This window comes from Mastigoproctus giganteus, chromosome 5 (genome assembly GCF_048544385.1).
Source record: "Mastigoproctus giganteus isolate SK-2022 chromosome 5, ASM4854438v1, whole genome shotgun sequence".
In the NCBI taxonomy this organism is placed as follows: Eukaryota; Metazoa; Arthropoda; class Arachnida; order Uropygi; family Thelyphonidae; genus Mastigoproctus; species Mastigoproctus giganteus.
The window spans coordinates 49334136-49355884 of NC_143579.1; the positions used below are offsets into that span (position 1 = coordinate 49334136).

General features: G+C 35.1%; 1 protein-coding gene across 3 annotated transcripts in view; it reads left to right on the forward strand.

Annotated features, from left to right (window-relative positions):
- The window catches only part of LOC150085378 (protein O-mannosyl-transferase TMTC2-like), a 217782-nt gene extending 204219 nt beyond the window's left edge, over positions 1-13563 (forward strand). For all 3 annotated transcript variants that reach the window (XM_090374012.1, XM_090374013.1, XM_090374014.1), the window contains 7 exons: positions 2381-2503; positions 4814-4892; positions 5966-6087; positions 6190-6271; positions 6741-6855; positions 8458-8521; positions 10773-13563. In XM_090374012.1, the coding sequence (XP_090230138.1) occupies positions 2381-2503; positions 4814-4892; positions 5966-6087; positions 6190-6271; positions 6741-6855; positions 8458-8521; positions 10773-10970 (783 nt within the window). In that variant the 3' untranslated portion in view covers positions 10971-13563. The remainder of the gene's footprint in view (positions 1-2380; positions 2504-4813; positions 4893-5965; positions 6088-6189; positions 6272-6740; positions 6856-8457; positions 8522-10772) is intronic.
- Positions 13564-21749: the final 8186 nt, after the last annotated feature.

Here is a 21749-nt window from a genome sequence, read left to right on the forward strand (position 1 = left end):
TTCCGGTTTTAGAAGAAAACTAACTACACTGCTCGACAAAATTAAGAGAACATATAGAAAACGTGGTGTAACTCGTGCAACTTGCGATGAAGCGAAAAGTTTGGTATGATGGTGTACCATACAATAACGATGAAATGAGGAGACGGCGAGAAACTTCGGATAGGTATAAGGGACATTTATAGGGGGTTGTATAAGAATTACCAAAAAGGTGACATTACAGAAATCGACGCAAGATGCTCGAAAATGTGGTCATATGATATCAGTACGGCGTACGATCCCCTCCAACGGTTAAACAGGCGTGACAGAAGTGAACCATACTTGATATAAAGGTGTCTATACAATATTCGGTTGAAACAAATCCCTTTCTTCCACCAGCGCAGACCTTAGCACACCAAGTGACCAAGGAGTTTGGCTGTTGGCGTGCAATGCGACCCAAGGGTGTCCAACATATGTTCGACCAGATTTAAGTTTGGTGATCCACAGCAGTTCTTGGATATCTTCAGTTTCAAAATATTTCTCCACCACCTGAGCTCTATGTGCAGTGGCGTTGTCGTGCATGAAAAGGAAATCTGGACCAACTGCACCCCCAAAAAGTCGCACATAGGGTTCGAGGATCTGTCCTCGGTACCTCTGCGCACTTATGATACCCCAATCAAAAATATGAATGGGTGCGGCCGTTCATCATTATTCCGCCCCACACGAGAACAGCGCCCAAACCATAAGTGTCCCTTCCTCTATGAAGGATGGTACTGCATTCCTCATTGTTTCGAGATGAAATAACGTCTAGAATCTGTTTGTAGGCTAAAACGGGACTCATCAGAGAACAAAACTGCACACTATTTGTCAGGGTTCGAAGTCACATGTTCATGGCACCAGTTTCGACAAGCTCTGCGGTGGTTTGGGGTTCAAACCACTGGCTTCGTTGCGATAGTCCACTTGAATTGAGCCTTCTTAACACACTCCGGCTGGAAAAGTTTTCACCTGTGGCAGCAGCAACCTCAAGAGACAGTTGATGACAGGACATCGGACGGTTTCGTCTTGCTGTTAGAGCCAGATAGCGGTCTTCTGGTTGACGTAGCCCTCGGGTGACGTTGGCCAGCTCTTCTTGTAATGGTTTCTGTCTCCTGAAACTGCTTCCATAGTGCCGAGACACTACGTGGCACATTAAGCCAACGTGCCACTTCCGCCTGCGAGGCTTCAAGTCGCTCAACGGCCCTCAATCTCAAAGACTCATCCAAACGACGACTTACCAGAGTACTGGGGACGTGGTTATCCCACTGAGCAAGCGAAAAAACGGGAATAAAGTGATGTTGTCGCAACCCGTGGTTTTATAGGCATCAATAATTTGCAGCTCTAAGGTAGTAGATCAATTTCTATTGGATACTTGGAATTTGCATGCCACGATGCCTATTATATATGAAATATTCGCCTTCGGCGACACTGTTCATAATAAAATATTCATGAAAAACATTTTGTTCTGTTAATTTTGTCTAGCAGTGTATACACTTCTTCAAATTCCAAAGAAGTCGGCGAAAATAAAGCAGCTGTAAATTTTCGTATAAAAAAACTAAAATGCTGAATAATTTCCGACTTATTTTTTGCCTGCCAAAATTCAAATGCAAATTAGTTCCCAAAGTAATGTATTCGTCCAATTTAATATTGGACTGAAAAAGGCACGAAACAAAATTCCTTCGTCAGGTGAAACGAACTAGTTTCTCTCAGAGATAAAAAAAAAAAAAGTCAAGAGATGATGCGCGAAAGAATATTTCTTGGCATATAGTTTATGAAATTTTACCTTTTCCGCAGTCATCTCCAAAATCGGCTGTTTTTCATTATTCATGAGCAAGCCAGTTTTATGAACTTTTGTCCTTTCCTCTCGGTTTCATAATCGGGATAACTGAAAGAAGTATATTTATGACTTGTTTACTTTTCCAGGCGAACGAGACACGAACTTATTTATGGATTTGCAGTGTCATATCTTCGTGCGTCATATCTAATGAAAGAGACTGATATTGTTATTCTGAAGCGTCTGCATTAGCTAGCAAGACGCGGGAATTTTATGCCTCGTGCGCGCGTTACTTGTCTATTTCAAACGAGATTATTTTTAAGCGCAGACGAATCAAATGATTCGTCTGCGCTTAAAAAAAAAATCATTTTATTCGTCTGCGCTGAAAATACTTCTGCCATCTTTTTATAATTGCTGTTTTCTCAATCGTTTGGTCATCTGAAACTCTTCTAATACTCTTTTGATGGATTTTGTAGCATAATAAAGAATTTATTATTTTAAACTGTGCGTTACTGTTTATATTGAAGCTGTATTTGTGTTTTGTTAAGTTATAGGGTTTCATTTTTTAAAAAAAAGTTTTCTGTGACGTTTTAGGTGTATCGAAATTGTGCCCAATTGGACAGCAGTGGACTGAAGGATCCCAAACTTCACGAAAGTACAAAAATCTCAGCTCTTTTTAATTTAGGAAGGTTGTATGCTGACGATGGAATGTATAAGGTAAGAATCACTTTAATTAATGGACTAATCAGTAATTCTGTATTTACAAAAATACTATTTAGAGTAATCTCTTTTTCATCATGTCTGTATGTAATAACTCTACTCCTATTGGGTAGATTTGCATCAGATTTAGTCTTTTAAAAAAGAGTCATCCCAGATTTCATTAAAATCGGAACGATAGAAATTTCTTTTCCGTCCGTTCGTCGGTCCACATGTAATAACTCTACTCCCAATGGATGAATTTTCATGAAATTTTATACTTGGCTCTTTTAGAATAATTTGCCGAGTCTTTCCAAATGTCAGATCAATGGAAAATATTATTTCTCTTTTCGTGAATTATTACAATTTGTGCTAACATGAATGAAGTGTAACGCACTGCGTATGTTAATTAACTTTTTGTTTCTGCTTAGAAAGCCCTCGAAACGTTAAATCTAAAATACTGCGCCTCCGTTTTCCCTGTTTTCATTTTTTGTCTCCTTTCCTTTTTATTTTTCTTCTTTCTCTCTTATTTTACGCATCTTTTTCACTTCATTCTCTCTCTTCCTTTTTGTTCTCTTTTCTGTCTCTCTTTAATCTTCTCTTTCTTTCTCTCTGTACGTGTCATCAATTTTAATTACGCATCTTTTGTTCATTCCAAGCTATTTAAATAGCTACTCGCAAGCTAAACATTAAAATAATTGCCACGTAAAAATAAAAACATTATCTTAAATATTTCCGCAGCAGATTAATGAATTTTGTAATTAGGCTCGCTCTATTAATTGATCTCATGCGCAGTGGCACGCATTTAATGAATAATGAAAAAATAACTTCGAAAAGACTAAGTTAAATTGAATGCTTTTGGTCAGACAAGCTGGTCATTGGTTAACCTCAATCGAATTTTCTTCCATAGTCCTATGTCGTAGGAGTTCACAGATGGTCCATAAAACAAGAGCTGAATTATGACTCCAGAAACAAAACCTCGATAACAACGAAGAGAGGGAACACAGCTACTCATTTATAATGTTTACTTTTCCTTTTTTTTCTTCTTATTTATTTTTTTTTTTTTTTCAATTACTGTGTTTGATAATTTAAGGAGAGTTAATCTTCGGTTGTACGGAAAATTGCAAAACATCTGTTCACTCTCTCACGCCTCAAACACATGCAAAAGCAAATTAGATCCATAAATTAACTCTCACATGGCGACTCTCACGTAAATTATCGAGATTTACGATATATTTAAGCTTCTATTTATTACACTCCATCTTTGTGTATTGTATAGAAACAAATGTTTTGTCATGGTGGGCTTTGTTTAAACAAACTGATTTCTCTGCATTTCATTCATTACTTTTGCCCCTTTTCTATTCGAGTTCAACGCCAATGAATTTTAATTCTTAGTTATCGTCTCTTGACAATGCCTTCTTATCTTAAAAAAAAATAATAATAAAATAAAAAATGATACTCTACTTAGAAAAGTGAATTTAAAGCATGTTATTTTTCTTCGAGTTTTATTTGTTTATTTTTTATTAATTAATGGAAAACGCACACCATTAAAGAGTTTAATAAATACAAATATTATTTCTAACGCTTTTTACGTGCATCAATTCAAATGTGTGTTAATCATTGTATCCAAGAAGAAAACTTGCTAAAATGTCTGCTGTTGCCATAGTAACAGTTTCTAATGGCAGTACTCCGTTTGTCACTTTTTTATTTATTTATTTATTTTTTTTTACAGAAAGGCGCATGCGCACTAATTCAACCACAAGTGCAAACATTGGAAAGACTTCACGTTAACGTATTTGATTGGTTAAAGAAGTTTCTTAAACATTAAAACCCGACATCTTTGGTTCCAGCACAATGACACGCCCTCTACGACGCAAATTTAGAAGTCCAGGGTGATTTGTCTTGTCCCCCCCCCCATGTTTCGTACACTTTTTCTTTAAAGTGTACGAAATATCCCCTGATAATTGAGGGGATCTCAAAAGGAGAATAGGTAATGCATACTCTAAAATTAAGAGCGTTATTTTAAAGAGAGTTCCTTCTAACTTATTAGAAGCTTTGTATTTTCCTTAAACTTCTATTTCAAGAAATTGCTGCTTTCCACCTCATTGTTCTGTTGAATGTTATTTCTTTTGTTATTATTTGTAAAAGGTCATGCAATACATAACTGTCCTAGCTGATGGATATAGATGGGTTACAATCGTTTCAGAAGTACACCGATGACGTTTTTAAACAATTAAATTAAAATTTCAGCTAAAATTTAAAATAAATATATATTTTTTTTAAATATATAATATATATATTATAATATATTTATTTATTTTTTTCTTGTAGGAAGCTATACAAGTTTATCAAGAAGCTATTCAGAAAATGCCGGATCACTACCAACCCCAATCACTATACAACATGATGGGTAAGTGTAGTTGATTTTCATTTTTAAACTGTTTCAAGTTTCCTTCGCTAGATAGCGATGATTATATAATGCAAGGTTTATTTTTTTAAAAGAAAAATAAGTTTTTTCTACAAACTAATGGTTTTCTTAACAGCACAATAAAAAACATTAAAGAACAACAAGACATTTTTTGTTGTTGTTGTTTGTAACGTATTTTTTCATAACTAAATACAAAAACAAAGTCTAAGCTTTAAAAATGTACCAGAATTGTCTGGAGCGAAAGTTTTCTTTTTTCAATTTCTAAAACTTTGTTACCCTTTCAAAACAGAAAACATCAATCAAGGTGTCATCTGTTATAGTACAAACTTTTTTTTTTTTTTTTACCTTCTGTCTATCGTTGCATATGGCTGATTTTGCCAAATATCAAGCACTTCGAAAAGTAAAAAAAAAAAAAAAATACGAAATACACACAAATAAAGAAATGCAACGTTGCAGCGCCCTCTAGCGGAAGCTACCCAAACTTAAAAAAATCTGTAATATTTACAACTTTTTAAAACCATATTTATAAATGTCAGGATTATTAAAGTATTCCATAAGTTTCAGAATGATTCGCACGTCAGTATTGTTCTATATACGTTGGAATGGTTATTTTAAAATCTAAGTTAACTTTCATATGAGCGATGGTAGTGTACGATATCAGGGCATTCTACTTTAAAATATTGACGAGTATCTTGAGCTTTTAGCTAGAAGGGCAGGGGAGTTGTTGGAAGAAGAGACGCCTCGGTGGTCTCTATATCAAGTAAAGTTTATCTTGCTGAATGTTAGATATAGAAGAACGACGCATTTTACAGACAGCTTGAGCTATGTCTGCCCCGATACATTATAGCAGATTGCTGAAGAAAATGCATTAAGTACGTGATCTATGAAGACATGTGGAAGTGGATTGTTTTTCATTTATACAAAAGCCTTTTAGTGGGTTAAGAGAAAGCATGAGAACACGTAAAAATACGTTTAGATTTACTGTAAGAGCTCTAAGTTACGCCCCTGTTGTTTAATAACTCTAAGGTAATTTTTTTTTTCTATATTTACGACAGGTGAAGCATTTTTCAAATTAGGACAATACCAAGAAGCTGAACATTGGTACATAGAAGCACTTCGCGTGAAACCAGACCATATTCCAGCTCATCTTACTTATGCAAAGTTGCTTTTTAAATGGGTTAGTTTCGTATTTTGAACTTTATTCTGTAAAACAATGTTTGAATTTAATTAGAGAATTTTAAATTGCATTCTGGTAACTGTATTTCCTTACTGTCTTTAGAATCGACAAGGAGAAGCTGAAAGATGGTTTCTTAAAGCAAAATCTCTAGCACCTAATGATTCAAGCGTATATCAACACTACGGTAAGCTCTTCCGTTATAAGTTCGATTAGTGACATAATAATACGTCATTTCCGGTTAAAAATTATACATATAATTTCATTATTGGTTAATAAACGGTGTATTGTAAAAATAATAAAAAATAAAAATTTATTTAAAAACCAGAAAATAAAATTACCAATAAGAAACAATATTTTAATTACACTAACATTTCAAATATAATTATTGTTTGTCTTGAGTAGTAATATCACTGATATTTTTAAATATTACATTTTAGACTATGTATATATTAAGTGCAATAGTCATCTTAGTCTATATTACATTTTAATATTAAATGTTATTAAATTATTTAATATTAAAGCGTACATTTAATAATACAATATTTATTGAAATATTTAATTAAAATTAACTATGAAAGATTCCAATACAATAAAACAGATAATAGCTAAACAGTAATAATGACTTAATACGTCATTTCCTGTTTCGCTCACAGGACAGTTTTTGTCAGAATCAGAAAGGCATGTTGAAGCGGCAGATATTTATGTCCGTGCTGCAGAATTGGCTCCTGGTGAATACGAGATAATTTTTAATACAGCAAACACTCTGAGGTAAGAATATAGGTTAAATTTATTACAAATAAATATCATAATTAAATGGCGCTATATGCAGCAGTTTTTAATTATTTAGGAATTTTGTTAACTGCTCCAAAAGATAAAGAAAATTATTCCATTCGCCCTCTATCGACGAAATGTTCAATTAGACACAGAAGCTCAGATTTATTTCCCCCTGATTTTTCTTTAAAAAATTCAGACTGAATTTTTTAAAGAAAAATCAGACAAAAAATATTATTTTTTCTCGATTTCTTTGAGCTTACTTAACAGTTTCGAAAGTGTATGCTAAATAATTGGTCACAATTTTAGATTATTCTAATTTATATAATTTGTGATTATTTCATTTCTGTATACAGTATCCTACCAAAATATTAGAGAATCGAATTTTAGTACGTTCCCATCCATGTCGGATCTATAGGTAGTACCAACTCCCTTAGCAGAGAAACAAGTGTGCAGAAGTTAATTTCTTGCGAATAAATTATTTTCCAGTTCATTCATACTGAAAATAATATGGAATGTTCAATTTTCGTCTCGCATTTTCGTTACATTCATTGTTAGATGCTGCTATAGATGTTTTAAGATCAAAAACAGGTTAAACGAACTTCTGCAATGACTGGCTTGTCTAAACGAACCATGCAACCGGTAAATATTTTCATCTTTTAGTCTTAGTACTCATAAGAGAGCTAGTTCTTATATAACGAGTTGCCTAGATACTGTACCGCTTTCAAACAATAATATCAAGAAGAGGCTAACCTGCCACTTGTCTTCTCTTTTCGTCGATTTGTTTTCACCATTTATCGTTCTATGAGTCTTAAATAAATGTAGCCAACATTATATCAACGTTTGTTTTAAAGTAGTTAAAGTTTAAAATGGCTCCTTTGTGAAAACTAAGACCATTTATATTCACTACAGTTTAAAATCAGTTGGACACACAATTTTAAACAATTTTACAAAATATATATGTAAAATCCATTTTAAAATCTCTTATACCATAAAGTTTCTACTGAAAATTTAAGTTTTTAAACATATTCACTACCCCAGGGCTCAGCATCAGGTGAGTATGGGCTTGGCACACCCAGGGTCCTGAGCTGGATATTATCATTCTTCTCTTTCTTGGCGATTCTCTCTCTCAGATTTTTTTTTGGCTGGTGCAGCATAAGCCCCAGGCTTCCTTGCACCATATGGCTATTAATAATAATTTCAGTAAAATGAAATATGGATAAGCGTTATTTCCTAGTTGAAATCATTTTTAGAACGAAAATGAAAGGTAAAGTTTTCCAGAGTAGGGTTAGAAATTAGAAGCAACGTTCAGTCCTTAAGTAACAACGGAAGAATCCAAATCGTGTTTCCTTCGCGCAGATTTCTGCAAAGGGAGTTGACGAGAGCTATAAATGAGATAGCCCACAATCCCAGAATTAAGCTGGATTAGATTACTTACGATAGTGAAATTATGGGCAGTGACTCGCCAGCGCTCTAAGAGGGTGCAGTAATATAAGACCTGGACTGCATGGTCCAATATTTTGGTAGGGTGTTTAAAAAATAATTTTTTTTTAAGGTATGCAAAGATTTCTTATTGTTTTTTTTTTTTTTATGTTGCAGACAAGCTGGAAGAAATAACGAAGCCGAAAAATATTATTTCATGGCAGTCAAGCTCAGACCAAATGTAAGTTTACACCTCGCTAAATATTCCAAAAAATAATTTACACAAAAGGGGGAAAAAAAATATCGAAAGGGATTTTCTTTAAGCTTCTTAACACTACAATGGCTTAGTTAATCGGTAGGACCTTACAGAAACAACAAAACAATACAAAAAAAAAAAACTTCCTTTCATCCCCGCATCATCCAAGGGTCTATTGAGCAACTCCTACATCTGGTTTCAAATTCGAACTATTAAAAACTTATTGCACGTGTCTGGCTACTTTTTAATTGATGTTCTATTAGAGAACGCTGTCTCGTCTATCACATTAAAAAGTTTGTAGCATGAAATGAAATTTAGAATTAACAAGTAACATCCCTCCTCTTCTATGTGCAGCCTAATTTTCGTTAAGGTCACGACCCCTTGTTTTTATCCTTACTTAATTAGCGCTACCAGTTTCTAACAGAGGTCGTTCCGGTCATAGAAAAAATGAAAAATAAAAAAATAATAATAAATAAAAACAGCAGTATATTCTTTCATTGCTAGCTTCTTAGAACCCATGGTCCAGTGACTATCTACACGCTCTGAGAAACTTGAAAACATATGACAAAGACGTCTTCAGTGGTGTTGTAAGGCTATCCCCGGTGTTGCTGATCCGAAGCATGGCGAAAATTGGAAAACTGGTTTAAAAAAAATTGAAGTAAAATCTTTGAAAGGAAAATAAAACCTTTTTTTGTTCTTAAAGTTTGCGTAATACTTTTTCTACGTCGTCAGTCTTAGAGTTAAGAAGAAAAAAAGTGTATAAAAAGACCCTAAATTATAAGTAGGGATCAGAGTTACAGAAATGAGTGGAGATTGAAGACATATCTATTTAGAACTGAAATAATTTAACGTTTCGATCAGTAACAGTCTTCATCAGTGGAACTCCATATTAAATAAAAAAAGTAGTATTAAAAACTAAAGCTATATTTAGGAATTATGTAATATATTCCATCCTGAATTTTCTATCAGACATTTATTAATTAAAATATTTTAATAATCAAATATGCGCTGAGTTGGCTTTGCATATCAACACCTACCTAATATTTCATGGGCCATCCTTTGCCCATAATACAGCCCATACACGTCTTGGCATGGACTCGATACAATGTTGCAGGGTGTGCTGTGGTAATGCTACCCATGCATTGCACAATGTGTCCAGTAATGCTCGCACATTGTCAGATGAATGGAAGCAGCATCGAATATTCTTCCAATAGGTCCCAAACATTCTCAATTGGGTAAGATGTTTAGCTATGGCAGGACAAGAGAGTCATTGTCATGTTCCTGAAGTCAGTCAGCAACCTGCCATGCCTTATGGCATGGGGTATTGTCTTTTTGATAGACGCCAAAGTTAGCAGGATGCACTGTTGTCATGAAGTGGTGTACTTGGTTGGCAATGACAGAAAGGTAGGCATTCCCACTGAGCAGCTGACTGACGATGATCAGAGAACCAGGGTACGCCACGAACACAGTCCCCAAACCATAACACCATCGCCTCCAGCCTTCCGAACACAGACAGTGCATCCAGGTACCATGGTCTCATGTTGCTTTCTCAAAATGCGGATACGCTCATCAGCATGATGCCGTTGGAGACAGGATTCGTGCGACCAGGCGACAAACTTTCACATGTTGGTGGTGCAGTGTTGGTGCTGAAGCGCCCATGCAAGGCGCAGTTTCTTGTATCTTTCAGTAAGCATGGGTACCCATGACTGTCTTCGACTGCCATAACCTATACCAGCTAATGCCCGGCGCATAGGCCATGTAGATATTGGTCTTGTTGTCTACGTTGCACTAGCTAGTTGAGTCCCTATCGTGTTACAGACGAGACACACGTGGCTGTTCACAAGTGACCTTTGGCTGGTTGTTCGACCGCTGCTGTAGACCCGTGGGACCACAGAACGGAAGCACTTAACCATTTTGGCTATTGTAGAGATATTGGCACCCGCACGTCTTGCCCCCACAATCATTTCACGTTCGAAGTCGGAAAGATCTCTGATTCAGTCCATTCTTCCCCAACACTCACAAAATGATCGCCACCTTAACATAAGATTGTTGAGAACAACAATCTTATGTTAAACATTCGACTTTGAGCCTTCACTAACGTCGCAGACCAGTCGATTCATACACAAGGAGTTGTTGCTAATGCAAAGCCAAATCAGTGTAATTTTCAATTGTTTTGTTACTTGTTGATTTAATTTGATATTATCTATCTGATGTTTATTTTACTGTCTTTTTCCAGGAGGTTACCAGTCATATGAACTTGGGAGCAATGCTACACGTCAATGGCAAATTATTAGAAGCAGAATCCAGTTACTTGGAAGCCCTGAGATTAAGACCCGATGATCCTATCACACAAAATAACTTGCAAAAATTACGAAATCTTCTAGTTCAAAAAGGACTAAGGACTTCCACATCCAGGACACAAGGCAGAAGGTAGCATCCCTGCTTTATGAATGCAGATAAAGGAAAAAAAAAAAAACAGCTTGGGATGTTACCTGACTAACATCATCCTTGTGAATATCCTATCTCGGTATGCCGAGAGCCTCCTCATTTTGACTCCTGTTTAGAGTCACTTAATATAAAAGCAAGTTGGATACGCTAAAACGGAGCGGTCAGAAAAAAACCGCAGGCGCTGGCGACTTCCTGTGGAGGATCTTCGTTATTGAAATGTGTATATTTTAGATCTGTACCACCAGACATGAGTAACCAATACAGCGCTTGGCTTTAGGTGCTTAGAGATGTGAACCTCGGTGATTTGACCATTAGTTGTAGAATAGAACGATAGGAATCGTACTTCCAAGGCCAAATGTGATAGATATCGAAAGACGGCAGCGTGACGCTGCTGCTGCTGCTGCGAATAGATCAACCATGCCTCAGCTCTACAAGGAAATTTGCTTCTACGATTAAAACGGATTTTAGAAAACAGGATTCATCAGTTCTTCCATTAGCTTTTTACCAATCGCCTTTATACATTGAATGATGACAAGGACTGCCTTGTCTAGAAGTTGCCTTTTTAAACCGAAGGATCCATTTGGGCAGAGAGCAGATGATAGCATGTATCGGTGTCGTAAACATTCAATACTTCCAATCAGTAACTTTTTTTAAGGGCGTGGCCAATGATAAGTATGTGTTTCAAGTAGATTTATTCCAACGATCTTGGCTATTATATTGAGCGAAAACCAAATGATATTTATTGATTCATTTGGGTCATCGCTTCAGATTAATTGGTTATAATCCCAATATACCTTAAGCTATAAAAAGTAGATGAATAGGAAATTTTTTCTGTGCTTCCAGACTGCATTATTTTCAAAACCATTCAGCTGAAACTGGAGGTATTAATGCGGGCGATTCATCCGATATATCAACTGCAATGAGTGCAGTATAACGCAGAAGCAAATTTTCAACGTACTGCAAGGTAATAGAATTCTTACAAATTAAGAAATAATCAGAACTTTTCCAGAGACTAGCTTTATTTCTAGATATCTTTGTGTTCTGAATCACTCCAGTGTGTGTTAGCTAATAATTTTATACATGCGCAGAAAAAAAATGGTTTTCTTTCATTGATATTACCATTATCTTATAAGGTAACGTTGACCAAACTCTTTTTCTAGTCAGTGTGCGTGTGTGTGCGCGTGTGTGTGTGCTATTTCACTATTGGCTGTTTCATTCTTGTAAGAATGATAAATGGACTGAGAGACAGAAAGAGTTATCCTCATTTCTGTGATTTTTATTTTATTTTATTGATTCATACATGTTCTTGTAGCCTACAAGGCAAAGGTGCAATTGAACTTTTTCCTTGGGAAAGTACCTAGTGCTTAACGGACATCATTCTATATATCCACCAGTATTCAACACACCTCAAGCAAAATAACAAAAAGAAAAGTTTATGCATTGATTGTTTTTATAGTCGACAACCAGCTATGACATATGTTGTATATACGAAGAAATGCAGATTTTGTACGCCTCTAGCTTCTACAACAATCTCACTGTAGGATTCTTTTTATCTTGTAAACTATTCTTAGAAAACGCGTGGAACATTGCAACTATCCACTGCAACCGGTATCAGAGAGGAGAATGTTTGAGATAGGAGAGGAATCTAAAAAGGCAAACGATATTTAGAAAGACAATCATCTGCCTTGTTTTCATAGGAGCTATTTTCAAAGATTCTTGCAGATGAGTAACTTGCTATATTATAATGGTGAATTTGTAGTGTATCGTATATTATATATATAGTCATGTGCAATGTTCATTTGTACTCAGGAAAATACAAAACTTGGGCAGTTGCGTTCTACAAGATTAATCTGTGCATTGGAGTGTGGGTCTTCCTAATTTACGAATATGCTCTTGTTCTTCTAGACGGTGGATAGTTGCGATTTCCAAGTATCGAATTCATTTCTTTGATTTGTTGAAAAGAACCACGAAGAAACAGCATTGGGATCAATGACCTTTGAACTCCTGCTACCCTACCATTGGTGGCCTTATGCCTGGGATGTGCTTAACATCCGTTCTTACCATGTTTTTCCAATTTTTCCAAGTGAGTTTCATGCTTAGAGTATTCCATGGCAAGAATTTTTGATTCTAATCCCTTCCCTGTTTTTGTATAGAACGAACTTAGATGTAGATAATCCATTTTGTGAGGAGACCACCCAAGAAACATTCTTCATCTGAGGACTGTTCCACTTTATTTCTCCCATTTTATACCTACGAAGATAACTATTTTTATGGTACCTTCATGTCTCTAGCCTGGAATGGGTAATTTTTCCAATTCCTTGGGTTTCACAGCCTTTGTACATAAAGAAGTTGCAATATTTAATATGCATCGTCCACTTACTAAAACAAAATTAACATCATGATTGAAATAAAAATCGTTTTTTGTGTGCACTTAAAAAATAAAACATGCTTGCATAGATTTTTCTCTTTAGCTTTGTAAGGAAAGCTTGCAAAACCGACAAAGTGTTTGTTTCGTTTTGATCCTAAATCTGCAACTTGTACAAATATAATCTTAAAAAAAAAATAGAAAGATAATCTTAAAAATAATCACATTGCAAGTGTATTTCTAATGATCTACCCCTGTGTGCCTTTATATAGACGTTTAAGAAATTTAAGAGAGAGCGCGCGCTTGTCTTGGCTCTAAATCTAATAAAGACCATTCTGTCCACCCGATTTCCACTAAATGATTATGGACCAATTATTATGGTTCAAGATGATCAATAAAATCTCGAAATTTTTAATGGCTTATTTTTTAAAGGACCACATCTAGGAGCTTAAAATTTAAAAGACCATTCTACGAACCTAATATTTCTATTGGAGGGGAGGTAAGGGCTACAAATAGTCCATTGAATCTTTAGGAGAATTAGTCGAGTCAACGTTCCTGAACCTGTGATAATCGATAATTCTACACTGTCACAAGTTCAGGAACGTAGTAAAGTCAACGTTCCTGATCTTGTGACAGTGTAGAATTATCGAAGAGGAGTTTTACTGCAAGCCGCCATTGAATAAAGCCCTTCCATTGTCACGAACTTCTGAAACATTGTCGGAATCAGTCCTACAGGCAGTTTTACGACCGCCCTCAGTGCCTCCATCGCAGCATAATTTGTCTGACGAAAAAGGAGTTTTTTTTGTTAAAAACTGTACGACTACGAGATATCTCCACAAACCAACTGAGCGCGCATACCCCTTCTCCCCTAAAATCATTAACTGCATATTTATGATCTTTCTTTACGTCTTGATAAAGAAATCCAAAGGGCACATAGAGGTAGGTACTACAGAATTTCATTTTTTAATTCTGCTGGACAGTTTGAGAGTGTCGAATGACTATGAAGAGGATCACATTATTTATTTATTTCTACTCCTTCTTAGAGTCTTACACATGTGGTCTCTCGTTAGTTCTGGACAACAAATGAAACATTGTAAATATGAATACTAAAATAATTTCAATTTCTTACCTTTTTTTTTCTCTTGGAAAATATTTCGCAATGATTAAGCATTGAGTTAATGCCATCTACTATGGCTGTGGCTGTGATTGTGCTTCTGAATATTGGTATACGTTCTAACAGTAATTGGTCTTTAAAATTACAATGTAATGCCTATTATGGATTTAATTTCTTTGATCGAACGTGCTAGTATAATAATATGAATCCCATTCCTGAAAAGAATCAATTAAGTTTTCGATATTCTCATGGAGTTGTCCCTTTTAATGCATTTTGCTGTCACACGTATTTCCTTCAAGCACTTGGACTATATCTGCATATATATTTTATTGCCTCAATCATGTGATACATTTCCCTGACTTCACGGCTTTCAGCGTGTACAAAGATTAAAAAATAAATAAATAAATTATATTACCATCACATGTATTTTGCGTGTGTGTTGTCTTGATTTCTAGGTAGGAAAATATTTCCTACATTTTCATTTACATCCTTGACTGGACATATTGATTTACCGAAAACATTACAATAAAACACAATGTTAAAAGATCCAAAAAATCCCCGTGGGCTGCTTGAGTTCCATGATAAGAAGGATAAAACATAATTGAGTTACAGAAGCTGGACGGAGAATTTTTGGTATGAATCTAGAATTTAGTAGACCACGACTGTCAACCAAGAAATGACGACATTCCAGCATGCTGAAATAGCTATCAATTTCTACCATGGTAAATATATTTGCATATTGAGTTGACCCAGTTGCTGAACTCAATCTGTGGTAAATAGATAAAGTTTCAGCGGCACAAAAATCACTTGCAGAGAACTGTGGCCAAGTGGTAAAGAGGTCCCTTGTCCCAAGTGATACCTTGATCATTTTTTGCCAGTTGGACCACAGTTTACACTTTTCTTTTATGGATCGATCATAAGTCACATCTTCAGTACAATTTCATGGGACCGATTTTTGTTTGAAATGGGTTGCGCTCACTGCTCATTTCGAATGGCAGATAAATTTCTACAAAGTACTCGTACCTCAACGAAATATGTATATAGATATGGCACTTTCAGGAAAATAATCGGATGTATTCATAAACGGTGTGAAAAACATGGTAACATTTCACCACTATTGAGAATTTGTGGGATGACTTCGACTACATCACAACCAATAACCAAATTACAAGAAAAATGATTTTATTTTACATCTTAACATATTCCATGTTCATGGAATTCACGAGTCATCTGAAGCAACGTTTCCAATACTTTGGCCAGTAAGTGCATACAGAAACAAGAAATTAAAAAAAAAACCCCGCAAATGTCAACCTATTGAAGGTTATTGTTATAGGGAAAATTCACTAAATTCAGCAACTTATTTTCTCTAAAACAGAAAAACGAAATCTCGTTATAATGCCCTGCATAATACGAATCTCTGATATAATGAACTCGTTATATAGAATTAAATAATTAAAGTATTAAAGATGAAAAAATATTCGTTAATTATCATAGTTCGATTTAAAATTAATTATAAAAATTTTGTCAATCCTAATTTTGGCGTCTGAACACAGCGGTCATCTGCAATATAAATTTCAGGATTGATTTTTAATTTGCTAATGCACTTCGATTTAAGCGAGTTAAGAATCTACCACCGTATTAACTCGTGCAATTCCACAATATTTTTGTAATCAAACCCCGGCAGTCTATCAAAAAGATTCTGGACTGATCGAATAATACATAAATTTCCTTAACATACACTGAGTGGCCAATTTATTAGGTGTACCTACCTAATAGCCAGTAATCCTCCTTTAGTCTTCAGAGCAGGATCTTGACTCCGAAGAGATCGTCCGACCTCATTCCCCACAGGTAGTCAACTTAACTGTGATCTGGTGACTGGAAAGGCTCCCGAAGTATATAATGAATCTTCAGTATTACAGACACCAGAACAACAAGTTTTTGTTGCAAAGAAAGAAATATTCCTATATAGAAAGAAATATTTCCTAGATTTATAAAAAATCTTTTAAATCTAGGAATATTAAAGAAGTTTCATTTTGAGTGCAGAATACAGCCTCACTTTATTCTTATTTCTAGCTGCTAGAGTTATGAGAATACGTAAGGATCGATATTTCAAACAGCTTTCCTGCTGATAAACTTTTCCACGAAGACTGAGATAACTGTTGTACAGCGTATCTAAATGTACTTTCCATTAAGAGCTGTATCCCTTCCACCCAGGGCTGCTGATGCTCTCCAACGAAAGCAAGTATAATAAGTTCGAATTCGGTAGTGTGAGCACCGAGAGTGGATGACTTCACTTGGCATCGCCTGGCGGCATAAATATTCATTTACTGTTTTTTTCCTTCAAATATTAACAGGGAACACAGCCATTGCTATTAGAAACACTTCTGAAAGTACATATATATATTTTTTATTTTCAACATGAAAGAAAGAAATATCACAAGAAGAAAACAAATCGTGACGTTGCTTAGGAACGCTACCATCTTTAGCAGCTTCCGGCTATTAATACAGAACTCTCTTGGAATATCTAGTTGAAAATAAACATCTGAGAGCTCAGGGAGTTAAAAGGTTTCATCATCTCTTATCCTTTTCTTTAATATAGTAGAATGCACTATGGTTCACATCCTTCCACTATCAGGGAGAAAAAAAAAAAAAAAAAATGGTTGTCCGGAAGTGGTCATAGTAATACACCAACTTCCGGTGCAATCTAAAATTGCAGATCACTGTATAATCATAGCCTATCCACAAGTGAGTTTTCATGAATATAAAGAACGAAGATATACTACCCTACCAAATTATTAGAGAACTACACATCCCAATGTGCGAGAGTCCTCTAGAATAATGGAAAATCCTTTTGCAGAATTAACTAACATGGCCAGGGATACCAGTCAAAGTTTGTGGGTGTCATCACCACTCACTATTAATTGCATTCTCTAATATTTTGGTAAGTTAGTGTATTATTGTCTGTACGTACGAATCGCCACAGGAAATTATAAAAGCACTATCATTAGAATGTCACAAAATAAACGTCTCTTACGAAAAAACGTCATGTTAGAAAGTACCTCGATATAACGACCTTTTGTTTTAACGAACAGTAATATAATGGATCTGGTTTCGAAAAATGAAAAACCAGATAGTATAAACTTAATAGTTACATCAAATCTCGGTAGAATGAACCTTTCATATAATGAATCCTACATTGAAAAAAAAAATGGATGGATCGTTTTTTAATCGCATTAGCTTCAGACAACCATGTAAAAACGGACTGTGTATAAAATGGCCTTTTCCAGAGATCAACTCCCCATTTTCTACACAATGACTGGTTTATGGTCCATCAATGGGCGGATATCTTGATAGCGATAAATAGGCCTTATGATGATTGAAACTAATTAGTTTTACAAGACAGCAAATATAATGCGATGACTACAGCCAAGAAACTGATAACACCTCTCTATTCTACACTTTCCGATAAAAGAAAATTATATAATAGCTATTTGTCTTTTATCATTCCACCGCTGGAATAATGAGGCAAACACTTCACGATTTCCTCACTTAATGAGCGTCTAATTTTTTTTAACACCGCGTATACTAGCAACTATTATCTTTGCTACTGATGATTTAGCTGTCACATTTTTTAGCTTTTATCCCAGGAAGAAGCCTAACTAACTAACACACACACAAAATGAATGACATCATTAATAACGAGATCTGTTATTAATATACGTTATAATAAGGCTTAAATGTGAGTATGAGTGTCAGATCTCAGTACGTAATACGAACAGGAAGTCGACTTCGGTTTATTAGACAGATTAAAAAAAACAAAAAAAGAACTCATAATTACTTCTATAAATCGCATATAATCATAGTTACAAAAATTATCAATAGGTGGCAGTAGTAATACTTAACGCGTTTCTTTTTTTTTTTTTTCTGGTTTTTATTGTTTAATTTTTTAGAAGAAATTTCTTCTTTTATTGTGGACATCCAACTTGAATATTACAATCTTGGCTACTTTCAATTTTACTTCATTTTCCAAGCGGAAGACTTCAAAAATATTGCATTTTTTGATTTTTAAAAATACTAAATCGAGATTATAGTATACACAGAAAGAAAAACAAAAAAAAAAAAAACCGCGAATATATTTCTACTAGAAAATGATTATAATTTAACTATCAAATACCCTTTCTTCTGTAACAAAGTAAGAAAATAGACAGGGTATAATTGAACCATAACATTGCTAGGCCTAACCGGTCGGTATCATCAAATCATGCCATTTCTAAGATGCTACTCATCTGCAAATGAGATTCCCAACTGAATATCGAACTCATGGAGATGTTAAGGATGACGTAAACATTGCTACCAGCGACTTACAGTAGACGCGTCTTGTGGACAGACCAGTGCCATGCAGATGTATTATCACAGCTTAATAAAAGGCGGTTTGACATGTTGAGAGTACAGTTGATGTCATTGACATCATCGAGATCATTTCTACCTCTGTACTTTTTTTTATTCTTTTCTTCGTATTTCCTCCCCTCCCCCCATCCTCCGGCTTCTACGTTCACCAAATAATAGTCTAGAAAAAAGAAGGGGGGTTACACACTCGGCACTTGTTTTGCCATAATAATTCAGACTGCAACAAACTGGTTCAAATAAGTGACATGCTAATATTTAGTGCAGTAGCCAGTTGGTTAAATAACCGATCATCTCTGACAGTAAGTGCTGGTGTAGTTTTTTCTTTTTTTTTTTATTTTTACATACCTTGCCTAAGGGAGAGGCAGAAGTAAACAGAAGAGCCTGGATTTTAATGATGGTGCACACTGCTTTTAAAACGGGTGTGCATGGATCTGGATACTTCACGATAAGCAATTTGTTTTTTAGGGCTACCAAACCCCGAAAGGTGTAATTAGTGACAAAAAACACGCATCTCAATGACGAAGGATGCGCTTTTTATTCTACTCACTAGGTCGCGCCACTGCCATTGTTAAACTTGTAAGGTTGATTAGTGTGTTTAATGAGAAGATGGATAGTTAGCCACCTATGGACTAATTATTTCGCGTTAGTGGAAAAGTTAGCTTTCTCTTTGAGGATTAATAGCGGATTGTTTAACAGGGAGATGTCAGAACTTATTATTTTCCCCCTTTTAACTGTTGCATGAATCTAAACTCTTAATTGCGTGTGTATTGTTTGATTGAGTTCTAAGGTCCAAGGTGACGTCTTCCTCCTAAGATCAGCCATATTCTGGAATCGCCTCCTCGTGATCGGATAAGCAACTACAAAAGAAGTAATTAGCATCCCGCTATGGTACTTCCCACAGACTAGTTTCTTTCACTGGTCAACCATCCGCACAGCAAGAACTATACTTCACATCACTCCGGGCTGTCCTAGGGGATCAATTCCATGCCGTAAAACCAGTACTTTGAGTTTCGTTGGGAGCGAGCGTTACTTCTCTTTGGGCGAATTCCATTTGCGTCCTTAATTCCACTGCTGAAATAGCGAATGGGTAAACGCGAGTTACCGCTTCGATAGTCGACCCTTGAGTCCAGGAGACCAACTGGAAGTGATGCTTTTTTCAAAATGAGGTTGCATTTGTGCGAATCGCCAACGTACACCCCCCATTCCATTCGTAGAATTAGTTTGGGAATAATTTATGTGCTGTTTCTCATTCCTGCAAATGAGTTAGCAGCTCATCAAGACATAAAGCAACTTGTTTTTGCCAAAAAGAAACATTTCTCTTCATTTCACTTAATTAAGCCACCAATAAGTAATAAGATTAACCGCAAGAAATGGCTACATCTAATAAACAACCTGCCAGACAACGTAAATAATTTATACTTTCATTTATCATCACTCACTATTTCTGAACAGTTGATTTAACTTAAGGTTATGGTGTAATTTTAGGCCTAAAAAAAAAACTCAGTGGAGCAATTAACAAAAGAAACAACCGGAAAGCAAATTTCATCACCAAAAGACTAATAAATATAATCATATGAACAGGTGCTGCCATCTTGCGGTAAACGCAAAGAAAACACAAAAATAATTTCTGAAATTTTATTTCTGCGGGTTATAAAATAGAAATTATTTCTTATTAGAAATAAGATTTCTATATTAAAATTATGCAAAAATAATTCACTATAGCAACAGACAAGGGGTTATTAAAAATATTTAATAAAAAAAGTTTGGTATTGTGGATTTATTTAGAATAAAATAGGTGGCGTAACTGTTAATAAATATTCAAGACTGTTCTATCGGATCTTCTGTTTCTATTTATTAGGCCACTTATCCAAATATTAACAAATAATTAGGTCAGAATATTAAACTTAACATCTCATTAACAATTTTAGCAAATAATTTTGATAACTGATTATTAAAATATTTAAGTTTGGTCTGTGGATTTATTTATTTAGAAAAAATTCACTTTTCTGAAAAAAACTGAAAGATACTTATGCAAAAGTGGGCGATTAACTATTAACAAATATTTAGGCCACTATTTTTATCGTATCATCTATTTCTATTCATTAGGCCACTTTTCAAATATTAATAAATAAATAGGGCACCATATTAACAAACTTAGCAGTAGAAAAAACTTAAAATCTTATTAACATTATTAGAAAATAATCTGGCTTTATGTGGCCTAAAAATTAGTTTGTCCACTTTCCAGTGGCCTGCTGTTTAACCTCAGATATCTTTTATTTCTGATTGCTGGTTTAGTATCCTAGTTTCATCAGATAATACCGAAAGAAAGAGGCTGTAACCTAATCAGGAGAAGCTCCTTACCGTTTAAACAGTCATTATTAGCCATGTGGTCTTTTTCACCATCACTTCTCCTACGAAGTTAAGACTGCAATGATGCATAAGTAGCCCTAAAATTAAATCAGGTTCCCATTAATATAATGAGCTATTTTGGAAGGAAACCATCTGTACGGGACTATTTATTAATGCGTATCATTACTCACATGGATCTGTTTGGACATTTTCCTGTTTACTTTAATTTCACCAGAATATTTTCGCGGAAAGCATGGAAGGAGGGAGAATCTTTAATCTTGGAAACTCGATTATTTCCTACTAAACGAATGAATATAAGCAGAATTTCAACAAGGGCTTCAATTTCATCCCAAGAACAGCAATAAAAATTACTGCTCTTTCTTGTCATTAGAATTTAGAAGCAATTTCGAACTTAAGATATGTAATGTTGGTATGCTTCTACAATTTATACTGAACCTCGGATAATACAAACCTCTCTACACGGAAACAAGTCTTTACCACCTTTCTGGATAAGAAGTGTTGCTTCCTTA